The sequence below is a fragment of the Trachurus trachurus genome (genome assembly GCF_905171665.1).
Source record: "Trachurus trachurus genome assembly, chromosome: 6".
Classification (NCBI taxonomy): Eukaryota; Metazoa; Chordata; class Actinopteri; order Carangiformes; family Carangidae; genus Trachurus; species Trachurus trachurus.
In genome coordinates this window covers 3,614,752-3,627,649 of record NC_139897.1, presented here as the reverse complement: position 1 = coordinate 3,627,649, position 12,898 = coordinate 3,614,752, and the positions used below count along the sequence as shown (strand labels likewise).

Sequence of the window (12,898 nt, the reverse complement as noted above, 5' to 3'; positions counted from 1 at the left end):
GAATGAATTCCCTGTAGACATTCACTGTGCTTGAAATGAACTTTCATGTTTATAGCAGGTCCAAGCATCCATCAGAGCCTCCAGTGACTGACATCAGTAAACTGGGACGATTGTGTACAGCTTCTTGTTGAAGATGTTCGTGGGTTAGAAGAGCGCTTCAGAGCAATGTTCAAACCCTGCATGCCTTTATCACTGCAGCGCCGTGTCACATGCACACCGACTCCTTAAAGCCTGGAATGAAAAAGCTCATACAACAGGTCACAATAGTTGTGTGAAAAGGTGCAGAAAATGATGAGACCAACCTTCACTTGAAGCACACTGTCCCCTCATGGATGGACACTGTGGCTCTGAACAGTAGCCTATGTCTCTAACATGTCAGAAGCTGCCTGACCACACACAGCTGACACAGCATGGTTTGGCCTATTTAGTCTCTTTGTTAAGCTAAAACACATGAGGCGTAAAATCGTTGAACAACATGTTCTTCAACATTATTGTCTCTATGTCACTGGTTTATTTTCCTGGAAGTTATAGATTTTAGTAGTTAAGGTCAAGGTTAACTGTTAGGTCTCCATGGAAACAAGGTAATGCAGATAAAGGTTGATCTTTGGGGGGGGGGGTTGACACATTTACATCCCCGTATAGCGTGACTCTCAGGCACCAGCAGCGACCTCCTATAGGCCCCTTTGTCTGTTGCCCATTATTTGGGGCAGCAGGGCCCTTAGATAAACCAAACAGAAGTTTGGGGGCCGTGGTAGATTGCAGTATCAGAGGGGGCATTGTTGTGTTGTCTACTGTCTTGTGTTGTGTATTGTACAGTTAATGCGTGCATGCTTTCACAACAAGAATGTGGGTTTGTCGTGCCAACGGAGGAGCCTGTACGGACTAATTTTGGCTTCCCCTGGTTGACATGGATAACTGGTTGGACAAGGAAGCGGAGTGGGGGGAGTCAAAGTCGTAGTAGTTTTGTTGTGGGGGTTGGGGGGTGGTTGAGTGGTGGGGTGGTCAGTCACAGTTTTTGTTTTGAACTTGTGTGGCTGACAGCTCAATTAGGCCAAATTATGATTAAACCACAAGGGAGAACCCACTGGGCCCCACTTTCTCTTTCTCTACCTCATCACCCCCACAGAAAAGGCGGAAACGGTCAAACACACTCACACAAACGGCCATGCTCGCCCTCCGATGATGACTCATCTCATTCTAATAAGAAAAGAAAACTGGCTTTTGTTTAAAAGGGAGCGAGGGGCCACTGTCTTCTGAACAAGGCCCAACAGATTGAGGATCAGTCAGAAAGACACAGCAGTGAACTGGCTTGATGAATGAGAGAAAAGTGGGGGAATAGGAAAACACTGGCACCGGAAAAATGTTGGATTGTGATTTCTTTAATGTATATTGGCAGCAATAAAGTAACAGAGCCACAAGTTTGAGAATTAAGTCTTATTATGTCTTTATAATAATAATCTGTGAAGTCAAAGTATTATAATTCAAAATGTAAAAAAACAACCTTAATATTTAGGGATATTACAAGCAACCAGTAAAACGTGTGCAAGGAGAGTCCTGTGGATGATGATCAGATGTTTCACATAAATTGATTTTAAAGTCAGTGATTCCTCTGGTGCCACCATGACACTGACTGATTAGAGGTTTAGAATTAAAAGCTATGATGAAGTGTCATGTTCCCTGCGCTTTTATTTATTTATTTTGTAGCAAGTGAAATGACGATGTATTCAGTGACATAACCCGATCAAAACAAGATAGACAGACACACGGTTCCTAGACAACAGTCAGACCGAGTGTGATGATGCCCTGACTGCTTGAGCACCACCCTGGGGTGGATATGTATGATTTTAAATAAAATGTCTTGACAGCTATTGATGACACCCTCAGGATGAAGTGTCATCACTTTAATGATCTTCTAAGTCGCCCAGTACTTTGGTTTACAGTGAAATAGCTGCAAACCTAAAGGCATTCTCATCACCCTCGGCTGCTCTCCGCTCAAACACAAAACTGATACTGGGAACGTGGTAACTATTAACAGCAGCTGTGACTACAGTGTCACAGAGCGTGCAGACTCTCAGATGAGAAGTTGCATCACAAGGTTAAGTGAACAGAAAAAAAAACCTTACTGTGACCTTACTCTGAAACAACCAGGGAACTAGAATTCTTCTTGGATGATGATCAATAAGCCGAGGGTAATGAGACTATAGGTAATTATGGTAATTGCACAAACTTAGGTCAGTGTGATTGATAGTGATTGAATATTAGGCTAATGAATGGGGACAGACGTTGATGGCTCTGCACCTGATGATACAACAGATTACAGTCAGAACACGGAGACAATGTCAACGAGGGAAGGAAGACAGCGGCTCAACAGTCGAGAGACAAGTGCCAAACTACTCCTCTGCTTTTGATTAAACACTGGTGGGACTGAGATAAGAGGGATTAACATTTTGAACCAGATGGAAAAACAAGCCGTGAGCTCAGCGCTCTGCCTCTTCGTGACAGAGCGGTTAGTCCTCATCACAGCAGCTTCTGAAAAACTAACACATCCCACAGCACCAACGCACAACACCACAAGATGCAGTGTGACAAGCTGACAGACGACAGGTTCATCGGAGAGGCCAAGAAGCTATGAAGCCAGGAGACTGCGACTGTCTGTGTGTCTCTCTGTGTGTGTTTGTGTGTGTCTGTGTGTGCATATGTAAGTTCATGATCCCCAGTGAGATATCTCCTTTCCCCGGCCTGGTGTGTGTCACCCGGAGTCGTGGCATTGTGAAAAGGTGACAGAAGGGTGATCGGCCATAAATACTGCATCCACTTAATAACAGCTGCCTGCATGCTCGTTGCTATGGAAACCATTAATAAAGGCTAAAACACTCCAGAGGCTTGTGTCATATCAGCGGCCAGCTTTGAGGTCAGGGGAGCTCAGAGTCAGGAGTCTCAAGTCACGCTATCTCCAACAGGGTGTGTCCCGTCCCGTCACACCAAAGGACACACAGTCACTGACAGTGCAGTAAAACACACACAGTTGTAAACACAGACAGATGCCAGCATGTCACACAGAGTAACTCAATTATAAACTAATTGGTTCAAAATGTGGTTTAATTGGGCGGTTTAAGACCAGTGAGACAACAGGGTGGGAGAACACCGCACCGCAGCCATGTTTAGGGGAACACGTGTGGAGCAGTCGATTCACATTTCTACCAAATAAGTACAATTGATCCGTGTGTCCAATTTTTGAGCGATGCAGAAACTGCAGGGAAACAGTGTGTACATGTGTAATCCACTGTGCTGTGACATGGATCCATTTGTCTGTTATCTACATGGCTTATCTGCAACAGGGCCGGAGCCAGTCCTAGCCCACATTGGGCGAGGGTGGGGGAGGAACTCCAGAAAGGCCTCAGAGGCTGCTGACTGCCAGTCGCCAGTGCTAACCACTGTACCACCCTTCTCTCAGCAGAGGTTAAAAAGCATGTGAGGACAAAAGCAAACAGTGCAAGAATGTGACCTAAACAACCCAAGAGAGAAAATAGTGGCAGAGAAAAAACAGAAAAACAGATCATTCATGACATTAAAGCAGAAGTAAGCAGAATGTTTGTGTTAATATAAGGGGCCGTTTACACGAAGACGCTTGCGAGTAAAGACGATAAAATATTTTATCGGAAGTGCCTTTCGTTTATATGGTGACGGCGTTTTTGGGGCTTGAAGACGCAAAAATCTCAAACCACCCCTGAAAGTGGAAAAGTTGAATACGCTCCAGCGCAGCGTCTCCGCCTAAACAGGCCAAGACGCAAAACTGGCTCAGATCTGCTGTTCTGCTCACGTCAAGTCGGCGTGTTGACGTCAAGTCGGCGTGTTGACGTCACGATACAAACAAACATGTCGGATTACATCCAGACAAAGTTCTTCTTGTTGTTAGCTGTAGCCATGTTTTCCTTTTCTGATTTCCCGGCACAGTGACGAGAAGAAGGAAGGTTCTACGCATGCGCGTAGGCATCGCGGCGTTTGTGACAGCACCACCTAGTGGTCTGGCGTGCATTAGCAATGGATTTGTACACACTTTTGCGTCTCCGTATGCACACAGATTTCCAACGCTCGTGTAGACGCGAAATAAAAAGTGAAGACGCGACGCCACTTTTGCGTCTTCTGTTCACACCGTCTTCGTGTAAACCTAGCCTAAGTCTTAAATAGTTGTATCTTCCGACAGCAATCACTTACATAGAGTGTTTGGTCTGAAACACGGGTCTGTCAGTCACTCTGCTCTGCTGTAAGCCGAGGAGAAAACTTTCCTTGTATCCTACAACCTTTATCCAATGAGGAGAGAGAACGGCATAAAGGGGCGGTCCTCTCTGTGTGTGCAGCCAAGGGATGCGCGTGAATGTGGTGACGTAGGGACGAGGACCAATAGATCCATGACGAGGGCGGGGACTGCTAACTCCATCGGCTGACAAGAAGTTAGCCAAAACCACCGGATCACTTACTTCTGCTTTAATACATGGAACCCCAATATACAGTAATGTCATGATAAGGTTCAAGAGTAAAGGATAACTATTAATCTATGATATTACTAATAGAGAAACTGAAACTCACTGCGCTGTTAAAGGCACAGTCTGTAATGTCTGTAATGTAACGTGTGAAACCTCTGACTATAGGCAGCTCTCCATCAAAACAAAAACAAAAGATGCCATTGAATGGCATCAATGAAATAGCATGGATTTCTGGGAGTTGTTGTCTTTACCACCATGACCATAAGCTCCTCCCAGTTTGGATTGCTTAAGTGTTAGTGGGTAAGTAAATCAAACCACCCTGTGATTATGATGTGAATAGTGAATACACTGAAAGCAGCTTCACATTTAAAGTTCCACTGGTGCTGCACAGAGGAGACTCTGTTCTGGTTGTTGTTTCTCTGAGAATGTATGAAGCAGATGTTCAGCAGGTTGTAACTGAAGACATAGAACAACGCTCCTCAGTGGACATGGGATAGGACGTCTCTAGCAGCTGTCCAACATTCACTCAGCTTGTTCCTCTAATGAACTTGAGTTACAAGAGTTGAAAACCACAAAGGAGCAAAAAAGTGTATGTGGCTTAAAACCTGGTAAAAGTGCTGATTCAGAGCATATGATGTCACTGATGGGCAACCAATGACACAAAGTGTTTCCACACTTAAACAACATATTTCTCTGGTTTGAAGATTGACTGAAAGATTTAGGAAAATATAAGAACACAACTCCAACAACATCTAGAACATTTATCTAGCTGCTTTTCGACATTTTACAAATTATAACTTTAAAGCTAGGATGCAATGGTTGGAACATTTGTTGGTATGTTGTAACAGGGTAAGTGAACTAGAAAGGGACAAAAGACATTCATGGAAAGAAAGAGCAGGATAAAGCGAGCGAGAGGAGGGTGACGTGCTGAGTGGCGCTGTGGCTTCTAGTGGCGCCGTGACTGATTCAAAATGGCATGTTGTTTTTTTCTTCAACTTCTCAGGCCTCTGCCGCTGTTCAGCCATGTGCCCATCATCACAGCCTCCTGCATCATCCAGGAATCATCCTCACACAGACGCCCCAACAACTGACAGCCGCAGAGAAAAAAAAAAAACGAAGGAAAGAAAAACATGTCACATCAGTTTGAGCTGGCGTCGTTGGACAAGGACTGTGATCTTGAAAAAAATGTTTTTCATTTTGCCTTTGTTCCCAATTACAGTCATCAAACCTCAGTAAATAAGGACAGTATATCCAGGATATACGGAGTTATTGAGGAGTCACAGGAGTCTCACTTCACTCTTTATAGTAGGAAAAAGGAATGTCCTTAATGACACTCATTCTAGTTTGGAGATATTAATCACTGTCAACGAGCTGCCAATGCACCTGACATGAGATGATGCAGCCATCACAGATGTTACCACTCACACCGCTTTGTGCAGTGACAGTGTATATAACAGTAGAGAGTTTGCAGCCAATAATGGAATGAGTGTGTTAGCCAACCAGCTAATTCTTTGGTCGACACTGTGGCTTTAGTCTCGTAAAGTCCAGTTTCCATGTTGACTGACACTGTATTACAGATCATAACATAAATACAGCTTCAGCTCCAAGAAAACATGACCAAGCATTTACAGCCATGTAGCGTAGTGGCTCTTTGAGATATTGGTGCCAAATGCTGTTGTCAGCATCAATAGCCTACTCCAATGTCAATGCTATAAGGCTCGTTTAGTTTAGGAGGCATTGTCCCTGTCTGTTCTATAGTGGAAACTCTGTTCAATCTAGCTAATCCAAACTGCTTGCAGAGGTGTGTCAAAGCAATTTCAGGCAATATATAGAAAACTAGTGAAAATGTACTGTCCTAAATACTGACTTTATAACTGTTGTAATGAAACCAGGGATCCCACCCAGTGGCTCAGAGACTCAAGTCCATTGACCTTCATGAAACAGAGGATCACAGTGAATGATCTGAGCAGAGTTCTCTGTTCTCTTTAGACATATCTTTCAAAACACACACATCAGTCTCAATCTTACATTCCCAAGCTTTCACAGTAAATAAGTTTAATAATGAAATGACATTCACATTACAGAATGTACAATAAATCATTTACATGAATATAGTGGTTTCATCCACTTTGCAAATCATCACAGTATTTTGCCGTTTTTATTATAATTACACAAACATTGAATACACGGACAAAGATAAATCTGTATTTGGTGTTAGTATCGCAAAATATAAGCAATAGTACTAAATCCAAAACAGTTCAGACACAGATCTTTTCTCATCTTTTGGACCCATACAAAATAAAAATTATTAAATAGTTAATTCAAGCAGGCAAACAAATAAAATAGCACTTTATAAAACTATAGTTTTTCAGTCTCTAAGTTAACCAAGAGGCAAGTCTGCTAAATATGTGTCTACAAAACACAAACCAAACATTGGTTTTGCATATTTTAGCCCCTTTAGTCCATGATGCCATAATCACTGCCCTCCACATGCAGACACACACCACAGGGTGGTTCCTTCCTCCAGCAATTGGTTTCCATTTATTTCGGTACATTATAAAAATTTACTTAAAAAAACTACAAACCATTGACATTAACTTGGTAATAAGGATCATAACACATTCGGCCTACAGACACATTATTGTTGTTGTTAACTTGCAGCAGATATCAGAGTTTAATATATTCACATGAATGTGCCATAGCAGCACATCAATGCAACGCATGTTTCAAGGATTGATTTGTATGTTGAGGTAAAATTAATGGAAACAAACGGCTGCCTGGAAGGACTGAACACACACTTATGACTTAAAAGAAAAACAAACAACAAAACACAGAGACTCTTCAGAGAATGTTCACTGAGGTTAAGATGATTTGCAGATTTCTTTTTTTTTTTTTTAAATGCAAAAACACAAAGCCTTTCCAGGTTAACACTCACTCTAGTGTCTGCATGTATTTAAAAAAAACAACCATTTTGAAGGATTCAAAACAATTTAAAACATCAATGTAACACAATCCCTTTAACAACCATCTGTCTAATATTTCAAGATCTACTACTGGATGATTTCCAAAAAAGCTGGTGGTTTTTTTGCACTCAACCTGTTACTCAGGCAATGCTGATATTAAAGAATGCGTTGAGCTGTGAAAACAATATTCACTTTCAGCTTTTACCTTTTAATAGGCAAAATGGAAAATCTAATTATGTCACAGCTGGATACTGAAATAAAAATCATAAACCTAAATGACCAGATGATGGTCACACATGCCTGCAGGTAAAGCTGGCTCGGCACGGAACCTGTCACGCACACACGCACACACACACACACATACACACAGTGGAGCAAACTAACAAAGTGCAACAGTATTACCACCAACCCATATTCCTGTATACCCATCCTAAATGGTACAAACATGGTGTTATATGCAAACGCAGTCACTGTCACGAGTGGCTAACAGGAGCAGTGACGTCCTTCCACTGTCTCAATGTCCCTGTTAGAAGGTATCTCTGACTGTCTGAACTCAAAGCCAGCATCCAGTGTAGCCTGACCCCTGAACACCTCAACACCCAAAGTGCATAGATTTATACTTGATAAGTTTAGCCACTAGTTTGAAAACCCATGAACAACCACATGCACACATGCTTTAGTATGTAAACAAAAAAGTAAAAAAAAAAAAGAAAGAGAAAGAAAGAAAGAAAAAGCCACAAGGTAAACAGATTAAAGCATTTTTTGCGCAGCATCAGTCTGAGACATTCATGTCTTACAAAAGATTTCCTAAAGCAAAGGTCCGTTTGGACAGGATTTAATTCTCTAGGGGAGGTGGGATGATTTTAACACCACCTTCCCCTGGTCATTGACTTTAATGGCATCCAGTGGATCTAATTTTCCATGGGATATTTTTATTCAATTCACCTTTGTGTGAAAAAACATGATGCCAACACACAAGCCCATTGGGAAACTCAATTCAAGTCAAAGCCATCAGGAAGGTTGCACCTCCTAAAGTGATCAAACCTCTCCTACAGGTAAGTATCAGTGCTCTCATTTGGCTCCAACTGCTTTTATGTGCCACTGGTATTTAACCGCATGATGACCTCACATACACAGCACACAGGTCCTCAGTTATGAACGATGAGATAAGTAAAAGTACAAACAACACATTAGAGCCAAACTCCTGTTCCTAAGTGTGAGTGGTGACACCACTGTCTGGCCACATCCTGTAATTTTGTTAAAGTTTGAACTCCGGTCCAGATCTATCCCATCCTAATGGGGCTTTGGCAAACATGGTTCACACAATTTCAGTGTTGTGTTTAGTTTTTTTTAGTTTTTTTTTTTTACCTCAGTTGCCACAGATGTGACCCAATTCTTGAATGAAATACATTAGTAAACCATGACATAATGTTTCCTTTGTAAGCGTTCATGTCATCAGGGGCATCCCTTCCAAAGTCCAATCTTAACCAAATACAGTTCATCCCTTTAACCATCCAGTGCCACAATCTGACTTGGTTAGAAATGGCCGAGGCTCTGGTTTAGTCCTCTCGTCAATCAAGCGTTGCTTTTGTACAAGATTATAATGCATCTCCACAACTTGCAGGGCGGAGCAGGTTCAGCCTCTGTGTAGTGCAGCAGGGAATGTGGGATGTGGGAACTGTTGGGAAGGTTTGCAGCGGCCTGCAACACAAAATGAGAGACTTATTGTACGGGCAACATCTTAAAAAGTAAAGCATCCAGGGTTCAGTTAAACAAAAGCTCAGGTATGTAAACTGCCAGACAACGTCACTCTAACAGGAGGAAATGTGATCGTTGCTTTGTTTGGCAGTAACATGGGTATTTTCAGTAGCTGAACATTGACCAGCTACAACATTAAAACCACCGGCCTCATACCACCCAAAAAGCAGCTGACAGGGACTTCACTGGACCTCTGAAAGTGGATGACACACACACACTGGTCTCTGTGTGTTAGAGTTTGTGTGTTTTTAAAACTTATTTCAGGGCTACAGCTCACTCAGGATGTTGCAGCCCCAACTATCATTTACATAATTTAAAGCACAAACCTTTTTTGTATTACGTTATTGCAGGTAAGTAGTTCTTTGTCACCAACTGACAAAATACAGAACTTTCAGCCGTATAAGTGCTGCTTATAATTAACAACGGATTCAGTTGATAACCAGCTTCGGGTTATCAAGATCTTGCTTCTTCAGATAGGTCCTTGGTTACTGTGAGGCCAGTAGCTGAATATTTTCAGTTTGTCTTTCACTGATGGTAGTTTGAATCTGCAAAAGTTGTTTCCTGGATCATTTATTCTGGTTAAATCAATCTGTTCAAACAGGAACTAAGAGTCTTAAAGACTCCGTTTCTAAAGCTTTGGCTAGAAGCAACTACAAATGACAAAAAAGAGCATTATTAGAAATGAATGTGGTCAAATCTGTTGCATAAGAGAATGTGTGTGGAGTCATAAATTAAAAACCTGCCTGTATATTGTATGAAGCACACATTTTAAAACTTCCTCTGTTCCTCCAGCATTAAATACTCTATCTGCTCCCACAGCTCAGGGCGGCGGCGCAGCAGATAGGCGACGGCTCTGTGGAGCACAGCGGTCTACAAAGTTCAATATTTGGCAGTTGTGAATTCATTGTGTCACTGGGAGTTTTGGGGAGTGCTGTTTGACGATGTCACATTTTATATCCTGCAGTGTCATCGCGCCCCGTCCTGCCGAGAAGCAGTGTGGAAACATCACCTTGGGCACCCGACAAGATAATCAGCAACACTCTCACCCTTCAGTGTAATGCATCAGTCTGAGTCTGCTTCAGCTAACCCCTAACCACCCCCACCCCCAAGCTCTGCTCATAACTGTTGGGTAAACCGCTCTAAGAGTGGCCTCTGTTTCATAGTTCAGTCTGTCCAAAAGATCAGATCCAAACACTGAAGTGACTGAAACATGAGTCATCAGTTCAAAGGAGCCCCAAAATCCAAACATGTCTTATTTTACTTGCCTAAACACTTTGGTTTTATATTTAGTAGAATTGTTCTTATTGAACGCCAAATTAAATAGCTGTGTATGTTTTTCCTCATTATGCGTTCTTACACTAGGGACATCGCAAGAAATGACATGTCAATGCCACGTTGATGCCAAAACTCTGACGGTCCTTGTAGTAAAGTAACACTGAAAGTGAGTGTTCTAATCTGGGATCCAACTCATTGTTGAGTGTAACCACCTCCTTCCTCTCACTAACAGGTGAGATGATAAAGCACATGAAGGTGCAGCAACAGGTCAGCAGGGAGTCATGGCAAAAAAAATTGAAGGTCTTTTTTTGACTAATTTTGATGAATTGAGTGACTTTCAGTTGTTGACTTATTCCTAACATGTGGTCAACATGTTCAGGTCCTGAAACGGCGCTGCTACCGTTACAGCTGTGACATCTGTTGTAACAACACTCCACATACACTCGAAACACTAACATTAGCTCAGTGTAAGCTAATGTAGTGTAATGTAGCCTGGTGTCCCAAAATTAGCCTCTACAGTTAATATAAGACTGCCTTTTAAATGAATATTTGCACACCACGGGTCCGTCTCCATGTTCGTTTACCTACCGCTTGTAGATGCACATGTCATCACATTATGCTGTGGTATTAAAATGTTTACTTACTGTAATACAGTATTTATATGTAATATCACTTACCTGAAACTAGACTCATACTGTATAATGATCTCTTCCCTGATTTACACAGGTAAATGATAAAGATACCTGATCAATGACCCACTATGCTAGTTTTATTCCAGTCATTAGGTGTTTATTGATGCAATTATCGAACCAGCTAATCATGTGGCAGCAGTGCAGCGCATATAATCCTGAAGCTTCAGTGAACATGAACATCAAACATCAGACAGAAATGTGATCTCAGTGGATCTGAATGTGTTGAGTTGGTGTCAGACAGGCCAGTTTGAGTGTTTCTGAAACTGCTGATCTACTGGGATTTTAACTCACAACAGTCTCTGGAGTTTTTAGCTCAGAATGGTTTGAATCAGTCGATCACTTAATGGCTCCATGGAAAGTACAGAAAGTCTTAAAGCTGCAATTATTGATTTTTTTTGGCAGCTTGAAGGCAAGTGAGCAGGGCTGAAACAACATCTGAGTGAGTTGCCAAGACAAGAGGAACATTTGGAGTCTTGTTTATCATGACCTGACATGTTCAAAGCTGACTCTCATCTGGTTTGCTCTAAGGTGTTTTTTGAGCTACAGTCTGTTATTAGTGCTACAATACTGAAGACAAAACTGATTGTACTTTGCCATCTACAAACATTCACAATGAATTAATTTACAATAGTGGAATCAGATGGAGATACTTTTCTGTGAAGAGGTTTCGTGGATACCATTATTTGTGATAATCATCAATTCTCTATATTTTCATCACTGGCATCAAACATTTCAATATTCCTTTCATGAAACATTCATACCATATGTTCTCAGATGTCTTTAAACATAGGCCAATAAAATGCTTATCAGTATGTCCAGTATAGACTTTACCTTTTTCATAGAGGCTTGTCTGCAGGAAGCAGGGCTCCTCCTGTGTGCAGGGACTCAACGTAGGCCAAGGCACTCTGCATGGAGGTCAGACAGTAGCCCTCCTCTCCTATCAAATAGCTGAAACAGAAGTGAAGACAATGGAGAGTCAGCAGTGAAGTCACTCATCTCACAGAACAGATTCACATCCATTGTATGTAGTAATGTACTGTAAACTAATCAACAGTGACACATGGGATTTCTTGGTTTCCCTCATCAAACTCATCAAATACACAACCCAACAACTCAAAAACGCTCCAGTGGACAAGTTGTGAGCTGCACAATCACCACGATATGAGATAATAACGGAACGTTACGAGACAGAGCTGTTTTAGAGGGAAATTCATGCAAAACCGGTGATGTGCGTTGCGTTCAGGGACTGTTTTTCAGCAATGTCACATTCACACCTCGAAAACGGCTCCGTTTCGTAACGTTCCATTATTATCTCATAGCGTGGTGAATGTGCAGGTCACAACTTGTCCTCGAAAGCGTTTTGGAGTTTTGGGATTTTGTATTTGATGAGTTTGATGAGGGAAACCAAGAAATTCCTTTAGCCTCCATACTGTAGCTCTGAGCAGCTCGTGGCTCTGCTCCACTGTTCTAAAAATAGCTTGCACCGACAATTAAAGTTAACGAACCTACTGCTATGACTATAGGGATTATGGCAATGGGCCAATTTGCCAAAATGTTGAACTATCCCTTTAAAGATTTTTTTTTTTAGAAGTGGTATGATGGTATGTGTTGCAGTCCTCATTGTGCCCTTTCTTGTGTCTTTTTAAACATCATTTCTTAATGCTATTAATATGCACACCGTCCTGTCCAAGGCTGGAGCCCACAGTGCTCTAAAATTCCTCCAGAC

General features: G+C 41.9%; 1 protein-coding gene across 6 annotated transcripts in view; it reads right to left on the bottom strand.

Annotated features, from left to right (window-relative positions):
• vps9d1 (VPS9 domain containing 1) overlaps window positions 1-12,898 on the bottom strand; it is a gene marked incomplete at its 5' end in the record, with an annotated part of 47,292 nt that overhangs the window by 5,888 nt on the left and 28,506 nt on the right. For 5 of the 6 annotated variants that reach the window (XM_083974544.1, XM_083974547.1, XM_083974548.1 and 2 more), the window contains 2 exons: window positions 6,614-9,148; window positions 12,004-12,120. In XM_083974544.1, coding sequence (XP_083830670.1) covers window positions 12,009-12,120 — 112 coding nt within the window. In that variant the 3' untranslated portion in view covers window positions 6,614-9,148; window positions 12,004-12,008. Of the gene's footprint in view, window positions 1-6,613; window positions 9,149-12,003; window positions 12,121-12,898 lie in introns of those variants that run through there. The other variant, XM_083974545.1, reaches the window with a different exon arrangement.